Source organism: Macaca fascicularis, chromosome 12 (assembly GCF_037993035.2).
Source record: "Macaca fascicularis isolate 582-1 chromosome 12, T2T-MFA8v1.1".
In the NCBI taxonomy this organism is placed as follows: domain Eukaryota; kingdom Metazoa; phylum Chordata; class Mammalia; order Primates; family Cercopithecidae; genus Macaca; species Macaca fascicularis.
Window position 1 is genome coordinate 112,035,282 of NC_088386.1, and position 18,606 is coordinate 112,053,887.

An 18,606-nucleotide genomic window follows, 5' to 3' on the forward strand; every position below is an offset into this window, starting at 1 on the left:
GCAATTAGGAGGTGATGGGTGACTTCAGAGGATAATTTTAGTAAGGAAGTGGGGGCAGTGGCTGGACTAGACTGAAGAATAGTTATGCACTAAGCAGTGGAAACAGCATGCCTATTATTTTATGAAATTTAGAGGTAAAGACAGGAAAGATACTGATAGCAATTTATGGAGTGGGAGAGACAAAAGATTTTGTTTAGGAGGGCTGAGATGAGTTTATTTTTAGGGTAAAGATAAATTTAGAGAAGGAAGGTTGGAGCAGTAAGACAGGATTTAGTTAATGAGGTTAGTCCCAGAATAGCTGCTGTAAATGTAATCAAAAGCAAATGTGTGCAGTTCGTCCTTAAAGTAAGGGGGCACCTAAAAAATACAAAATGGAAAGAAAGTGATAACAGTCGTAAAGTATTTAGTTCTGTTGTGAAAACTCTCACATGTTGAATATGTGTTAATACATCCATCTTTCTTACCAGGCAGCAGCAGTTGCACTTTCCTCCCTGATTCATGCTTTGGAGGATTTAGACATGGTGGCCATAGTTCGATATGCTTATGACAAAAGAGCTAATCCTCAAGTCGGTGTGGCTTTTCCTCATATCAAGCATAACTATGAGGTAAAACCCAAAGTCTTAATTTTTTTTTTTCTTCAGTTCGTTTAGTCTAAGCGGTGTTTCTCGGCTGCTAATGTTCATGGTAATTACTTGGGGGTCTTGTTAAAATGCAGATCCTGATTCTGTAGTTCTGGGGCAGGGCACTGATTCTCCGTTTCTCTCAAAAAATGCTGATACTGTTTTGTGAACCATACTTTCAGTTGGAGGAAGAAGTATACATTATAAAAATGATATAAGAATCTTTTAATTATAAAGTATTACAAGAATCTCTTTACTAAGTATTATGAAAATCTTTTTAGATTAAAAGAATCTAATCATAAAGGTTCACTATGGCCTTTTCTTGGTTCTCATCCTTCTTGACTTATTGGAACCAAATAGAAAGAGAAATTACCTCCATTTTTACAAATGAGAACTATGAATACAGGTTGAGGATGTGATTTTGTTGTGATCCTTGTGATACAGTTTATTTAGGGCTCTCTTGTGTAAAAGACAGTTCTAAATTCCTTACCGTTTCCTCTGTCTCAGAGAATTTACTGTGGCAGAACTGGAAAGAGAAGGCACATGTCTTGACATCCAGGTCAACCTTCTGCACCCCAGTCTTCTCATTTGTTGTATTGGTCATGCAATTTATAGCAATCCTTTAGTAGCCTGTCTTTTATGCATTTCTCTTATATTTAATATTCTTTATACTGTTTGCAGTTGTGAACAGCCAATAGCAGAAATCAAAACACTTCAATTTTCATGTGCCGGAATTGGGCTGTCTGATGTTTAAAATCTTTCTGTTATGCTACTTTCACAGAATTTGGGATTAGTTTTATATTTTTTCATTACTTTGATCATTTCTGCATTTACCCCTTTTCTTTCTCATTAGTGTTTAGTGTATGTGCAGCTGCCTTTCATGGAAGACTTGCGGCAATACATGTTTTCATCCTTGAAAAACAGTAAGAAATATGCTCCCACTGGTGAGTTTGTTTTCGTTTAGATCACTCATTTACTCTACACACATTGTTCTTGGGAAATCACCTGTCTGCTAGTTATTGGTTGGGGCCAGGTATTTACAGGGTTCAATTAGTTGGATTTCCAATCATACACTTACACACAGTAATGATGAAGGTGGTTTACTTGGTGTTTTTCCACTAGTAGGGATAGGTTTGCCCTAAACTCATCCAACACTGTCCAGTTTTTGCCTTGGAGCATGTACCTAGGGGAAAACTTGATGGTAATGGATGTCCATCTCTAGTTGTGAGCAGAGTTTGCCCCTGCTGAAGTGAATCTGAGTAGTATCAAACCTGTGATTTCAGTGGTCTATGTAAAGTCTGATGTAGCTTTGAAATGAAAAGTGACAGTGCTGAAGATTAACTTTTCTCTTTGCCCCGTTTTTGTAGTTTGCACCAACAGTCCAAGTCTCGTTGTTACTTATTTCTGGCTTTTAGAAGTTACTTCAGGCTTGGTATGAAAGGCCCTTATTGAGCATCCGGCTGCAAATGTCAGGGTCCTATACAGAATGATTCTTACAGCCACAGGTCCAGTCTTTCAGAGAGTCTTATCATTTAAAACAATTGTAATAAAATATAATAGGGGGCAGAAGTAGAAAACATACCAAAGAGAACAACAAATGATGCGTAGATGTTTTAGTTTATAAATTTAAATATACTGTCTCTATCAGTGCAGGATTAGGGAATTGTGAGGTGGGTTTCGGAACTCAGTTCTTTCTGTTATTTTGGCTAGACCCTGTGGAAGTAGTGTGCTATCAACAGGCCAAGAATCAGTTGGTTCTCTAGGGCCTGTATCTTTACCTTCCTTCTACAAATGAGTCTGTCTGCATCATGGTGGAGGCAGGCATGGACCTGATTGTATGGAAGTTGCCACTGTGTTACAGTATTACTGTGTCTCTACTTCTTGATAATTCCAAAACTTAAATGAGTAGAATATTTAATTTAATTACTTATTTGATACAGGGTCTCACTCTGTCACCTGGGTGGAGGGCAGTGGCATGATCATAGCTCAAACTCCCTGTGTATTAGTTTGTTTTCACTCTGCTGATAAAGACATACTGGGAAGAAAAAGAGGCTGGGGAGGCCTCAGAATCTTGGCGGGAGGCGAAAGGCACTTCTTACATGGTGGCAGCAAAAGAAAATGAAGAAGCAAAAGTAGAAACCCCTGATAAACCCATCAGATCTGAAGTGAATAAATCTAGAGACTTATTCACTATCATCAGAATAGCACGAGAAAGACAGCCCCTCTGATTTGTTTACCTCCCCCGGGTCTTTCCCACAACATGTGGGAATTCTGGGAGATACAATTCAAGTTGAGATTTGGGTGGGGACACAGCCAGTTCTGGCTCAAGCAATCCTCCCGCCTCGGCCTCTCAAGTAATTGGGACTACAGGTACGCGCCACTATGGCTGGCTAATTTTTAAAATTGTTTGTAGAGAGGGAATCTCACTATGTTGTCAAGACTGGTCTTAAACTCCTGGGCTCAAACAGTCCTCACATCTCAGCCTCCCAAAGTGTTGGAATTATGGGCATGAGCCATCACTTCCAGCCCAGAATATTTTTAAAAACCCACTTTGTTAATAGTTTATTTTGTTGACATAAATCACTCAGTATCTAAAACATTAAATACCTTCTGTTATCTATTTTCTGTGAGTTAGCATTTGTTTACATTTTCTCCATTGGAAAAATGGACCATTAAAGTTATTTCGTGTATTTCCCAGTAGATGTCTATGTAGGGATGCAATGCCAGGATGATCGGGCCTCCTACTACCTTGTAGTAGTACATAAAAAATCACTGAATGTTCACATGTACAAGCACTGCCTCCTACCTGTTGCTGGGAGGGCCTTGAATTAGCAAGTTCAAGATGGTGTTGGCTGTGCCATTGCCTGAAACCTCCCCTGAAAAGTCCATAAACAGGTAGAAAAGAAATATCTCATGATAAATATGTGTATGGTCTTTTATTTTGTTGTAGCTGTACGAAAGAGATACTTGAAAAGGTGCAGAATAGAAGTATAATGTACTTTTTAGAAACTGCTTACTGTCTTCCACCTTTTGCCTGGTGACTGTGGATGTTCCAAAAATAGTGCCTCAGGTTCAGCAGCTGAACTGCTGTATAAATCAGCAAAATGAAAGTTACACACGGTAGTTTAGGCAGAAGTTATCTTTGGGAGCATTGCCTTTCATCCATATTGCTTTGGGCTGTGCCATTTTTGTTGACTGAGTAGATTTTTATTGAGGAGCACTTATTTTCTATTAGTATTAGGAGAGACCTAAGGAAAGAGGATGTCATATTTCTGCTCTCATGGAACTTGAGAGTTTGAATGGAGTAGAATAAGACATGTACTCAGGTGTGATTAGTTTCATGGAGGCATTGAGAGAGAAGAGAGCTTATTGTGCCTTGGTAGATTGTGAAGGAATCAGCTCACCCTGATCCAGTGGTGTCTTCCTATTAAGGTACTGTACTCTGATAAAAGTTATATTAGTCCTTAAAATGCTTATGCTTCATTACCAGAGAGATTTTTTCTTTTTAATGTTTTTCTTCTTTAGCTAATTACTAGTTTTTAAAATATTAGCTCAATGAATACTAAATATTTTGTTCCAATCTCCATATAGGGATTGTTTTTTTTTTTTTTTTTTTTTTTTTTTTTTTTTTTTTTTTTTTTTTTTTGAGACAGAGTCTCGCTCTGCCACCCAGGCTGGAGTGCAGTGGCCGGATCTCAGCTCACTGCAAGCTCCGCCTCCCGGGTTCGGGCCATTCTCCTGCCTCAGCCTCCCGAGTAGCTGGGACTACAGGTGCCCGCCACCTCGCCCGGCTAGTTTTTTTTGTGTTTTTTAGTAGAGACGGGGTTTCACCGGGTTAGCCAGGATGGTCTCGATCTCCTGACCTTGTGATCCACCCGTCTCGGCCTCCCAAAGTGCTGGGATTACAGGCTTGAGCCACCGCGCCCGGCCGGGATTGTTTTTTATATGGCTGTATTCCTCTGAAACAAACTCTCTTGCTTTTGATCTGATACTCCATTGTTAAAGGCTCACTGAATGGTAGAACTGGAACCTAATCAATCACTCTAAATCGATCTTTTCATGGATAAGAAAACCAAGACTTGAGTTAAATGCGTGCATAGCTAGAGAATACTTTGGCAGGGCCAGGACTGTATAACCTGCCAATATTGCTGTGGATAGCTCTACATAGAAAGCATTTGTTTTCATGGAGAATAATAAAAAATAATCATTTTTCTTTCTGCTTCTCTATCTTTAAGAGGCACAGTTGAATGCTGTTGATGCTTTGATTGACTCCATGAGCTTGGCAAAGAAAGATGAGAAGACAGACACCCTTGAAGACTTGTTTCCAACCACCAAAATCCCAAATCCTCGATTTCAGAGATTATTTCAGGTGAGAGAGGAAGAATGAACAAGTCTTATTTCTTTTAAATGAAAGAGAGCTCAGTCCAAAGTTACAATCATTGGCCAGTCCTAAATAAATGTCTTTATTCTCTAAAGGCCCCATTTGCTCTATTTAATGAAAGAATAACATCTTCCTCTCTTACTTCAAAAGGTAAAAATATTCTGAGCTCTTAAAAGGAAAAATAAAGTTAGAATGTTTTCTTTCTTTTCTTTTTTCTGGAAGAAGGTTACTTAAAAAAAATACAGGAAGGCCGGTTACCCATGCTGGAATGCAGTGTTGTGATCATAGCTCACTGTAGCCTCAAACTCCTGTGCTCAAGCGCTCTTCCCAACTCAGTTTCCCTGAACAGCTGGGATTGCAGGCACATGCCACCATGCCCGGCTAATTTTTAAAAATTTTTATAAAGACAAGTTCTTGGCCGTTGTGCGGTGGTTCACTCTTGTAATCCCAGCACTGTGGGAAGCTGAGGCAGGTGCATCACTTGAGGTCAGGAATTCAAGACCAGCCTGGCTAACATGGTGAAACCCTGTCTCTACCAAAAAATGCATAAATTAGCTGGGCATGGTAGCACACGCCTGTAATCCCAGCTACTCAGGAGGTTGAGGTGGGAGAATTGCTTGAACCTGGGAGGCGGAGGTTGGAGTGAGCCAAGATCACACCCTTGTACTCCAGCCTGGGCGACAGAGTGAGACCCTGTCTTTAAAAAAAAAAGAAAAAAAAAAAGGTTCCTAGGCTGGTCTTTAACTCCCACCTCAGCCTTCTGAGTAGATGGGACTAAAGGTGTGTGCCATTGCCCCCACGATGGCTCTTTTATATTTTTTCAGGGTTTTCTCCTGTATTGTATGTAAATAACACTTTTCTTCGTTTTCTATATCAAAATAGTAGGAGAGCTTGTGTGAACTCTATAATAACATTGTTAGAGAAGAAGTGTTCTAGTGCCACATTTCTCAAAAATTTCATAATTAAAGGGAGCATGGGGTCAGATAAAGAGGTTATACTGTGAAATTAGTAAAGAATAATTAAAATACAGAAAATATAAAAAATGTACTTCTGAATCTTAGGCCAAAGGAATTGGAAGGCAGAGATTGGATTAAGGTAAACTGGGGAAGTTGACAAGAGAGCTGACTTATGCTGAGGAAGGTGAGGGCTAGACCATGGTTGAAGTAGAAAGGAATATTCCAGTCCTGGATTCAGTTGATGAGAGCAGGACATAGGCTTCTCTGAGCCTCACAAAACTGAAAAAAGATTATAAGCAGCTTTTTTAGGCGAGCTGTTGCTCACAGAGGAGCAGAGGGCCCTCTTCGGCAGCTTGGGGGTAACAGGGCGTGTGCTGGAGAGACCACAGATTCTCCCTTTTGACTCACTTCATGAAACATCTGTAACTAACTTAAGTTCGTATTGGGGCTTGTGATTTGAGGGATCGTCTACTTGAAAGAAACTGCCTGTTTTTTTGATGCTTTTAATTCTTTTAAGTAGTGAAAAAAATCTTTTGTTCTAAAATCAGAAATGTGAGGCTTAACATGTGAAGACTTGACTCTGAATACTCATGCCCCTCAATTTATGATGGGGATACATGCCTATAAACCCATCTAAATTGAGAATATAAGTTGAAAATGCATTTATTACACTTAACCTACCGATTGTTATAGCTTAGCCTCACCTATTTTAAATGTGCTCAGAACTCTAGTCTACAGTTGGGCACAATCATTTGGCAGCCTAATGCACTGTAGAGGTTGTCTACCCTTGGGAGCTGCAGCTTGATATCACTGTCCGGCATTGCAAGTGTCCTACTGAGTTCTACTGAATGAGTATCGCTTTCACACTATTGTAAAGTAGAAAAATTGTAAGTTGAACCATCATAAACCAGGGACCATCTGTACTGCAGCATGCTAAGTGTACTGAAGTATAAATTACAGATATAAAAATCCTTTGGTGTTTTTTGGCAAGTGTACTTGAAGACCTAAAGCCTTACGCCATTTGTAGGAAAGGTAGGAGCAGACCAGTTCAAAGCTTACCAAAATGTTCACTATGGAGAAAAAGAGAACTTCTATTAATACTATTTTGCACACTTATCTAGGGTAGGTTGTATTTATCTTTAATACATGTTTCTTGGAATAACAGACAGATACAAGCCATAAATGCAGGCATTTTTATATTCCAAAGTGGCTGCAAGCACAAGCTTTGATTTTTATTAGTTTGTTTTGTGGGGGAGGGCTTTTAATATGGCTTATCTGTATAAAGACGTATCTTTACTAGGACATATAAACTTAAAAAAACTTATTTATTGAGTACTAATAATGGACCACATGCTAAAGATACTATAAGCTTACTTCTTTTTTTTTTTTGAGGCGGAGTCTCATTCTGTCACCCAGGCTAGAGTGCAGTGGCGTGATCTTGGCTCACTGCAAGCTCTGCCTCCCGGGTTCACACCATTCTCCTGCCTCAGCCTCCCAAGTAGCTGGGATTACAGGCACCCGCCACCATGCCTGGCTAATTTTTTTTTTTTTTTTAGTAGAGACGAGTTTTCACCATGTTAGCTAGGATGGTCTCGATCTCCTGACCTCGTGATCCGTCTACCTCGGCCTCCCAAAGTGTTGGGATTACAGGCATGAGCCACCGCGCCCAGCCAAGCTTACTTCTTTTATGGACCCCTCTAGAAGAGTGAGAAAAGTACAGAGATAAAAAACCAGTAGTTAAAACCGTGGTTGGAAAACACCATGAGAATAAGAAGAAAAAGATTTTTGCAAGTGGGTGACTTAAGGAAGGCTTTGCTGAGGAATGAGCATTCGGACAGAGTTCTAAAAGAACGAAGGGGATGCATGTTGTAAGGAGAGCATGCCATGCAAAATAAATGATGTGGAAAAGGTTGAAAATATGAAGAGCTAGGATGTGGATCCCTTTGGCTGCAGTATAAGTTCTGTATGGAAAAGGTGACAGAGAAGTTAAATTGTAGGTAGGTTGTGAGTACCTTATATGCCACATTCAGTCATTTGGATTTTACAGCAGTGGGTAATTATTAAACAATTTTCAGTGGCCCACTTGAAGGCTTAAGAGTTAAAGCAGTGATGGAGAGAGTGGAGACGAGAATCTATTCTTAAGGCATTTAGAAGGTATAGCTAGAACTTGAGTGATTGATGGAAAATAAAGAGTAATTGAAGATAACAGGATCCTAGCTTGGGTGACTGAAAAGATGATGTCACCATTCAATGTGATAAGGAATACAGAATGAGCAGGTGGAAAAGATAATTCATTTGTTTTCACAAGAGTTAAAATTGAGAAAATCTATTGGATATCCTGGTATAGTCACTCAGTGAGAAGTTAGAAACGGTTGCAGAGCCCAGAAGACAAGTCAGGTCTAAACACACAGATTTGAGAGTCCTCCTCATTGAGGCAGAAAGACAAGTGAGTCAGATCGTCTGGGAGAACACATTGGGTGAGAAGGAGAGAACTAAGTAGAGAACCCCAACATATGAGTGAACAATTAGACATATAAAAAAGGGCTGTTACAAAACAAAACCAAATGCTCCTACCTCCATCCCCCAACAAAAATCAGCAAGGTAGAAAATTAGGAGAAATGCATCTTGGAAGGCACAGGAAGAGAAGACTTGGAGAGGAAAGAATCCCAAGTCAGATGCACAGTGGCGAGTAGAGGTGAGCTTAGCAAAGGTCTTTAGGAATTCGTAGTCCAGTTTGAGGACTTCGGGGACACAGAATCAGTTGAGTAGTGGTGTGCAAGCCAGGTTACAATGCCTAGATGAGAAAGACTTCCTGATGGAGAGAAAGAGAGGACACAGTAATCTGTAGGTTGTGGGACCCAAGAAGGCTACTTTTTTCTTTTTGAATGAAATACCAACAGCTAAGGGTAAATGAGCTTGGAGAAGGAGAGAGAGATTAATAATCAATTTGTTATCAAGAGATTAATTCTAATTTTGGAAAGAAATGCTAAAAATGTATAACGGTTAAAACCACCTTTTAAATAATTGATGCAATGTTGCTAAAATCAGTATATTAGTAACTTCTGAGCTACTGTGGTCTGTAGGTTTTTCCTCTAATCTTTTTCAAATTGTAAAAATCACATCGAGTAACAGTTGTTTAAAAGAGAAATAAATAGGTCAAGAACTGTGATCTCAGCTTCCCAGCCACTCAGAAATGTCACTTTCTCATAATCCCATTTTTTTAATGCATTGGGAATTTTTACCTGAATGAGTTTTATAAGTATCTCGCTTAGCTTAATTTGCCTAAAATGTGACCTTTCAGAAAATACGAGAGGGAGGTTGGTACTTCAGAACATCTCTTGTAGATCCTTTATTATTGACTTACGGATGATGACACTGAAAACATTGCCTGGAGTTTATGCTGGAATGTTTTTCAGTAGGAAGGCTGGGTAGGATACTTGTCCATTGGTTGGTCTAGCCCTTTTCCAAGACATGTCAATTGGATATCACAGATAGAATCTTTAGGAGTTTATGAGAGGTAGTCAGCTATGTTGGGTGTTTGATTACTGCTTTACATCTTTAGGACTTTCTAAGCTGTTATTAATGAACCAAGGGAGAGCACTATGAATAAAGGATTATGCATAATAAGAAGGTGGAGGGGGTAGATTCACAGAGTTTGGGATCATTTGGATTTGCTTAAACAATTTTGGGATTATCTTGCTTTACATTGAATAGGCCTGATGTTATTGATGCTCAAGGGAAAGTCAAGTAATTAGGAAAGAATAAAGCATCAAACTCTGAGAGGAATGAATATGTACTACGGAGAAGGAAGAGCTGTGGTTGGTGGTTGAAATGGGGAGAGAGCAGGGAGAAGCGCATGGAATTTCTGGAGGAAGTTGGTACTTAATTCCTACCTCAGGGTTTTTGAAACTTACTGGACATTGACTCTTGGATGATACTCACTATTAAACCTAAGCATCTTTTATTTTTTTAGAATAGAAACTTTCAGCTTACATTTTCCTCAGTGTAGGAGAGGAGTCCATGGGATAGTATAAATCATATACTTTGTGATAGGAGTAGTATTTTGAAATTACAGGAGCTCTTCAGCTCCCTGGTGTTCTGTTTGTTTTTTTTAGAATTACAAATTTATAAGTTGTTTAAAAGTGGAATAGTTATACCTTAATTTTGGAATTAATCTTTATCGAAGGAAGGAAAACGTCAATCAACGGATAGTTTCATTTCTTTCTTTGTTGTTTAATGACATCTAATGTTACTGCTTACCTTTCTATACTCTTTTTAGAGCATTACCTTTTCTGGGCAGGCCAACGCCTGGCATACTGCCAAGGCCTGGCCCAGTAGACTCGAGGCAGGATAGGTGGTTGAATGAGGTGGCATGCTGTGCAGAACTTCACTCATATGGGCAGTGGAGAACCTGCCCTGGCCTTGATCTTGGTGCCCCTCCCCCTTGGTGTTGCTTCTTGACACCACTGTCAACAACTAGAGCTCTGGAAAAGAGCACTTTATTCCTTCAGCCCTTATCTGCCAGGTGCTTATTATGTGCCAGGTAGTATTTTTGATGCTTAGAATTCATTCAGCAGTAAAGAAGAGAAGAGTCCTACTTGTAAGGAGGAGGGTTAGATAATAAACAAGTAAACTAGAAAATTGATAATTTTAGATAATGATGGAGGCTATAAAAATATAAAATAAGGGAAGTGACAGAAAATGACTAGGGTGGTAGGATGGGGTGGAGGGGCTACTTCATATAGAGTGTCAGGGAAGTCCTCTCTTTGGAGATAGTATCTCAGCAAAGACCAAAATGATTTTTAAAACAAAAAGGGATGAGGGTGGGGCTAACTCCTTCGAGGTTTAGGGAAAGACAGAGGAGGCAGGGGTAGCATTAGGTCCAGGCCCCAAAGGTGGGATGAGCTTGGTGTACGAGTGAAGCAGGAGGAGCCCAGCCTGTTGGGATTGTGAGTGAGGAGAACAAGTGGCTGGCAATGCCATCAAAGAGGCAAGCAGGGCTGCGTCACAGGATCCTAGGGTATAGTGAGCAGTTCATTCTCGTACCACCTCCAGTCAGACAGTGGAAGGAGAAGCCGGGAGACCAGTTAGAAGGTGACTGTGGTAGGCCAAGGATGAGGTGATGGGGCCCGGGCAAGAATGGTAGCAGTGGGGAAGGAGAAAGATGGATGGACTTGTGGAGAAAAGTGCAGACTCAGCACTTGGGGACAACTCAGTATTCTCATCTCTTTTCGCAGACTTCTCTCTGGGACTCACTGAGCATGGGCAACTTCCCTGTAGCAACCTGTTTCATCCACCACATGGCATTCTCTGAGATTAAGTGAGAGAAAGCACAGCATGATTAAGAGAGATAAAAGGATTATAACAAGAAAGTTACAATCCCAGATTATCAGGTCTTGGAATTAGGTATTTTAGGGAATCTTGCATATTCCCCAAGTAGTAAAAGCAACAGCTTTGATTTATAAGGTGAGACTTCTTTCCAGGAGGTCCAGAGCAGAAGATACTATTGCTAGGTTTGGACCTGTTTTTACAATTGGTTAGGTATTGACCAATATCCTGCCAAGAAAGGTGGTTCTGGGTGAATCCTCTGTTATTTTTTACATGTGGTATGAATCACTTAGCCCTCCCACACTAAAGATGGAGGATCCTTGATCAGAAAATATAAAGAAGCCATATATGTCTCCATCTGTGTTTTAAAATCCTTACCTTTTCCAACAGTGTCTGCTGCACAGAGCTTTACATCCCCGGGAGCCTCTACCCCCAATTCAGCAGCATATTTGGAACATGCTGAATCCTCCTGCTGAGGTGACAACGAAAAGTCAGATTCCTCTCTCTAAAATAAAGACCCTTTTTCCTCTGATTGAAGCCAAGAAAAAGGATCAAGTGACTGCTCAGGACATTTTCCAAGACAAGTAAGTACTCGGTATAGTTGCATATAAATTGGGGTATGTAAGATTTGTGGTCATTTTGGAGTGGCTCTGGAGGTGTCACATAGGGGACTATGGAATTAAAAAGGTGGGAGGAAGAAGCCTTTTGCTATTTGGCCCTTACATTGAAGTACTGATTTCTTATATCTGTCTGCTGTGATCATATTTTATCCTTGCTGTTCACCTTGGATTTAGAGCCACCTTCTGGGCTGATGACTTTTTGATCAACATCAGATTCTTTGGTGAATTATATATAATGTATAATCAGATAAGTTTCTGAATATCTGAGTCTAAAAATACTTTAGACTTTTTAAAGTACAGTACTGAGAATGACTGTGTTGAAGATCATAGGTTTTTTTGGTTGGGAGGAGATTAGATGTTGGGGATATCAATGAGATTTTTTGGAGGAAAAGTGGAAACGAGAGTGAAAAACTATCAGTTCTTTAGCCATTCTGTTAGTGTATCAGTGATGTACTTGGTTGTGCTATTGGGGAGGTATTTGTACTTTAAGGTTTGCAAAATGCTTTTCATATACCCTTAAATCAAGCTTACAACTGGCTGTTAAGTTTTTTCCCTCTTCTGTTCACAATCTGTGTCAGCTTCCATTCAAAACAAAACAAAAATAAAACAAGAAATTGTTGTTGCTTATCCAGAATTGAGTATGTAAAATTGATTTTTACTGGGTTTAGGTCAACCAGTTATTGGTGACTTTTTTTTTCTCAAGCCAGAATAATCTACACCTTTCTTTTGGCTGTATTTTGAGATCTGATTTTAAACCATGACTTTTTTCCCCTTTTTTGATTTTCTCTCCGCAACTATCTTTATTGACAAAGCTTCTTATTTATAAATACCGCAGTGGAGAAGTATTGAGTAATTTCCGGAAATCTTCACAGTTTTCTATAAATCATTGATTTAGAGAATTACTGTCTAAATTGAATAGAAAGCTTTGCACATTCTGTGACTTTCTAAAGATTAACATCCAAGCTTTGTCAGAATTGAAAAAAAAATCATGCACTTGGTTCCTCCCCGCACACCGCCTGCCCCCCGTAAGACCGTCTCTCAAGGAGATTGATAGATTGTTTCTTGATAGATTTTTATGATGTGCATTCCTTACACATCCTGGAGAGGTTTTCGTTTCTGTTTAGTCTATCATCATTCTACACAAGAAGACTGTCCCTAAAAATTCACTTTCCCTCTGCTATCCTTATCTACATTCTGGATTTGTATTTTAAAACAGTTCAATAAAAGTCTGCAGCCTTTTCTTTCTGTGACACCTTACTCTAGTCTTAACTGCAATCACAGGGCTATTCTCTTTGTGTGTGTTAAAGCTCCAGTCCATGATCTTACTCTGGTGCCGTGGGAAAGAAGTGGGCCATTTTCTCCTCTTCCCTTTGATTAAAATGTAAATCAGCTGGATAAAAAAGCACACCACACAGACCCAGAAGAATGCTGTTCTGTCATTTGATCCCTGCTGTGATCACACCTTTGGCTGTGGTCCTGCTAGGCACTCTTCTGGAAGTTTGGGTGTGCTGAGCTTCTTGTTCTTTGCTCCCATAATGGTTCGCAGCATAGCTAAGTTACTCTTGCAGGGGCCTGAGAAATATCTTACTCACACACACTTGCTCATGCTCCTATTCTCTTCTGAGAAAGCTTAGTTTTTAAGAATTGCAGAAATGATTCATTTAGCAAATATTGAATACCACCTGTATTCAAGAAGAATGATTCAGTCCTTTCTACAAGGTTCTAAAACCCCTCAATTTTGATGATGAACCTCCAGTCAGTTCTAGAGGTAATTTTTCCAAGGAAAGAAAAAATTGCCAACAGTTTGCAGTGTCTTGTGTATATTCATCATCTCTGGATCCAGGGTACATATTTCCAGTGTACCTGGAGAGGGCCTAAGATCAGGAGTGGACAAATGTCTGTTCGGGAAGTTTAATTGTCTTAAGAGGTGGGAATCATTCCAGTTTTTTCACTCGATATGATTTTGGTGAAATAATTTTACCTTTATGAGATTTTCTTCACCTAAAGAAAAATCTCGAGAGATGATATAACAATGAAATCACAGATATTAAAGCACTTTGAGCAACTGTCATCCTTCACTTAACGACAGGGATACATTCTGTGAACCGTGTCGTTAGGCGATTTCGTTGTGCAAATGTCACAGTGTGTACTTCCATGAGCCCACATGGTGGAGTCTACTACATACCTAGGCTATGTGGTATGGCCTTTTGCCCCAAGGTACAAACCTGTGCAACGTGTTACTATGTTGAATACTGTAGGCATTTGTAACAAAGAGGTATTTACATATATAAACATATCTAATAATAGATGCCTAGATGCCTAGGGATACTGAGGTGGGCAGATGACCTGAGGTCGGGAGTTCGAGACAGTCTGGCCAACATTTTTAGTAGAGAATCCCCATCTCTACTAAAAATACAAAAATGAACGCATGCGCCTATAGTCCCAGCTACTTGGGAGGCTGAGGCAGGAGAATCTCTTGAACCTGGGAGGCAGAGGTTGCAGTGAGCTGAGATCACGCCACTGCACTCCAACCTGGGCTGTAGAGCGAGACTCCATCTTAATTTAAAAAGAGAAAAAAAAAGAAAAGGTAATGCCTTGTGCTGTGATGTCATGACAGCCCTGATGTCACAAGGTGATAGGAATTTTTCAGTTTCATTATAATCTTATGAGATCACCATGTATATGTGGCTCGTCATTGACCAAAACATCATTTTGTGGCCTATGAATGTATTTGGAGGGAAACCAATAGTCAAAACCTAAAGCAATAATCGTATCATTATCTATAAAAAACATTGAATCTTTGAGAAGATCTAATGTTTGTCTTGAACTTGTTGAATACCTAGTGTTAGAAGTGATTTCTTCTTTTCAAGAGGATAAGAACATTTGACGCGGTAGTCCCAAAATATACTAAATATTACCCTTATCAAATAAAAGCATTGCTTCCCTTAATGTTGCTGTACACCCTTGAAATGAAAATTCATCTCTTGCACGGGGAACTTGCATGAGAATTCGGACATCTCAGGTCTAATCCTGCTTATGCAGCTGATGTGTACGTGATCTTGATTTCTGTTTATCTCTATGCAGATAGTCTAAAGCTTTCTGCTCTTTTCAGGTCCACGAAGACTCCTCACTTACTCTCAGCAGACATCCTCACTTGGTTGGTTAATGGTTAAGACTTCAGACTCCAGAGTCAGTCAATATGAGTCAGACCCCTTGCTCTTCAGTGTGGCCTTAGGCATAGGTTACTTATCCTCTCAAAGCCTCAGTTTCCTCATGGGTAGAATAGGGATAATAGGAGTATCTGTCTCATAGAGTTGTCATGGGGGTTAATTGAGCAGTGTATGCTGTTCACTGTTGTATCCCTAGGACCCAGCAAAGTGCCTAGCAAATAGTAAGAGTAAATGGAGTTTGGAATAAATGATTTTAAAAATCCTAGTCATGTGCCTGGCATGTTAGCAGTGACAATGACAGTAGAGGCCAATAGGTGGTGTATTAATCTCTTCTCATGCTGCTATGAAGAAATACCCAAGACTGGGTAATTTCTGAAGGAAAGAGGTTTGATTGACTCACAGTTCCACATAGCTGGGAAGGCCTCGGGAAACTTACAATCATGGCAGGAGAAGCAAAGGTGCATCTTACATGACAGCAGGCCAGAGCAAGTATGTATCAGCATAGGAGAAACTACCTTATGTAAAACCATCAGATCTCGTGAGAATTCACTTATTATCACAAGAATAGCATGAGGGATCCGCCCCCATAATCCAATCACTTCCCACCAGGTCTCTCCCTAAACACTTGGGGATTACAATTCAAAATGAGATTTGGGGCTGGGCTCGGTGGTTCACGCCTATAATCCCAGCACTTTGGGAGGCCGAGGCAGGTGGGTTGCTTGAGGTCAGGAGTTCCAGACCAGCCTGGCCAACATGGTGAAACCCTGTCTCCACACAAAAATTAGCTGGCTGTGGTGGCACAAGCCTGTAATCCAGCTACTCGGGAGGCTGAGGCATGAAAATTGCTTGAACCCAGGAGGCGGAGGTTTGCAGTGAGCTGAGATGACACCATTGCACTCCAGCCTAGGCAACAGAGTGAGACTCTGTCTTAAAAAAAAAAAAGGAAAAACTTGGGTGGGAACACAAAGCCTAACCAAAGCAGGTAGGAACTCCTCAGTTTTCTGGCCCATCTTATCTCAAAACATACATGTTTTTGCATTTACGTTCCTTCTTTCCTGTCTCAGTGAAATAGGGTATTTATTTCATCCTGCCTAAAGTGAATTCCTTTACCTGTGCCCTGGATCCTTTCTTTTCTTTTTTTTTTTTTTTAATTTTAGTTTTTGAGACAGGGTCTCTCTCTGTCACCCAGGCTGGAGTGCAGTGGCGTGATCACAGCTCACTGCAACCTTGACCTCCTGGGCTCAAGTGATCTCCCAACTTGAGGATCCTCAGTAGCCTCCTGAGTAGCTCACGCCAGCTAATTTTTTTATATTTTGTCAAGATGAGAGTCTTACTTTGTTCCCTAGGATGGATTCCTTTTTCTGCCTCATCTGGTACTTTAATCCACTAATAATTTCTTTTCTCTTTCTGTATTTTTAGCTTCTCCCCGTCTACCACCAGCTCCTTTCTTCTCTCATGTTAAATTTCTTTCATTTAACACAAAATAAAATAATCCCCTAGCTGCTTCCCTCTAATTACTACCTGTTACTAATTATTAATCTATTATTATCTTTCCTTCCAGAAGCCAGGCTCTTAGAAGAATAGTCTACTCTGCAACCTTTCTCAGCTCTCATTCTCACCAGCTTCTGCCCCCACCACATCCTTGAAACTCATCTTCCAAAAGACACTAACTGCTAAATTTACTTCTGCTTTGTGGTCCTTTGCTTTCTTGACCTCTTTGTAACTCTTGACACTGTCAATTATTCCTTCTCTCTTAAAACTCATGTATCTGTCTTAACTTCAGCTTCTCCACATTTTTTTCAGTCTTTGGCAACTCCCTCTCAGATTCCTGTGGGGGCTGCTTTTGTGTGTTTTTGTGTTGATATTCTGTAGGATTTGTCCTCAGAAGCAGCAAACGTTTATTGAACCTCATGCTGAAGAGGCCATTAAAGCAAGCGTTTTTAATCAGGGTTCCAAAGATGACATCAAGAAATCTGTGAACTACCTGAAATTATATTCAGACTTCAAAACTTAATGTTAAGTGCTTTGCATGATGCTAAATGCTTTACACATTTATCTGTTTGGACCCACTTTGCCATCCTATGAAATAGATTCTTTTATTGACCCCCAACTTAAAGCTCAGGATTAGAGCGCAGGATTAGAGAAGATGAGAAACTTGCCCAAGATTGTAGTTGGTAGGTGTTAGAGTAAGGATTTAAGCGTAGGCATTCTGACTCCAGAGCTTGTACTTCAAACTAATGCCATTTTGCCTTAGCAGTGCATATCCCAAGACCTCTTTTTTATTTCAGAGCCTCAAAACTACTAAATATCTATCTTCAGTTCAGATTTGTATCCCATCCACTAAATAGCTTAGGTGCCTGTGGGCCCCTCAAGTTCAGTATGCCGGAAATGGCTTTGTTATCTGCTTTCTTCTTCCTGCTCCTTTCCAACCCCTCTTCGTGCTATTATTCTCTTATTTCAGTGAATGACACCTAATTTCTTGGGAGTCTTCCTTTTCTTTTACATTCTATATGTAATTGGTTTACCAAGTTGTATTACATTTACCTCAAATCTAACCCTTTCACTTAAGGTTAGTCTGGTGGCTAATGGCGTTGATTTTGGGGTCTAATTTGGAGCTAAACTCAAGCGTTTCCCCTTAAAAGCAGTTGAAATTGGCAAGTTACTCAGTGTCAAGTGGCAATAACAAATGCCTGCCTTCCTGGAGGTTGGATAGGAGAATGGATGAGTACAGGATTAGTTATTTCCCCTTCCTGTGTGCTTTAAACAAGGGATCAAACTTTCTTGAGGCTTGGTTTGCTCATCTGTAAAAGGATTCTGATAATCACTAACTCGTAGGGTTGTTGCAAAGTTTAACTGAGGTAATTTAAATGTGTTTAACATAGTGACTACCACATGGTAAGCATTAAAAAGAAATGTAAGCTCTTAATAGCATCGCCCACTGCCACTGCTTTTATGTAGGCCTTCTGATTTTAGCCTGCCTCACTGAGATAACCTCTTCAATAATTTCCCTAATTTGTCTTACCTTTTCCAATCCATGCTGTTAACCTGAGTGAGTTTAAAAAACAAATCTGATCCCATCACTCTGTTGCTTAAAATTATTATTATATATGTATTTTTTTGAGACAGAGTCTTGCTCTGTCACCCAGGCTGGAGTGCAGTGGCCTGATCTCAGTTCATGCAAGCTCTGCCTCCTGGGTTCACGCCATTCTCCTGCCTCAGCCTCCCGAGTAGCTGAGACTACACACGCCCGCCACCACGCCCGGCTAATTTTTTGTATTTTTAGTAGAGACGGGGTTTCACCATGTTAGCCAGGATGGTCTCAATCTCCTGACCTCGTGATCCAGCCGCCTTGGCCTCCCAAAGTGCTGGGATTACAGGTGTGAGCCACCATGCCTGGCCTAAAATTCTTAAAAGTAATGATTCTTAATCATATGTGTGAGACAGAGTGCAGTGAACTCACTTGATACAAAATCTATGAACCCTCTTCCTAGAAAAATGCTTTAACAGACTAAGTTGAAGTTTGGTTATAAT

General features: G+C 40.2%; 1 protein-coding gene across 1 annotated transcript in view; it reads left to right on the top strand.

The window, feature by feature from the left end:
- XRCC5 (X-ray repair cross complementing 5) overlaps nucleotides 1–18,606 on the top strand; it is a 98,525-nt gene that overhangs the window by 28,985 nt on the left and 50,934 nt on the right. The window contains exons 11-14 of the mRNA XM_005574228.5: nucleotides 468–605; nucleotides 1,474–1,564; nucleotides 4,856–4,989; nucleotides 11,676–11,869. Coding sequence (XP_005574285.4) covers nucleotides 468–605; nucleotides 1,474–1,564; nucleotides 4,856–4,989; nucleotides 11,676–11,869 — 557 coding nt within the window. The remainder of the gene's footprint in view (nucleotides 1–467; nucleotides 606–1,473; nucleotides 1,565–4,855; nucleotides 4,990–11,675; nucleotides 11,870–18,606) is intronic.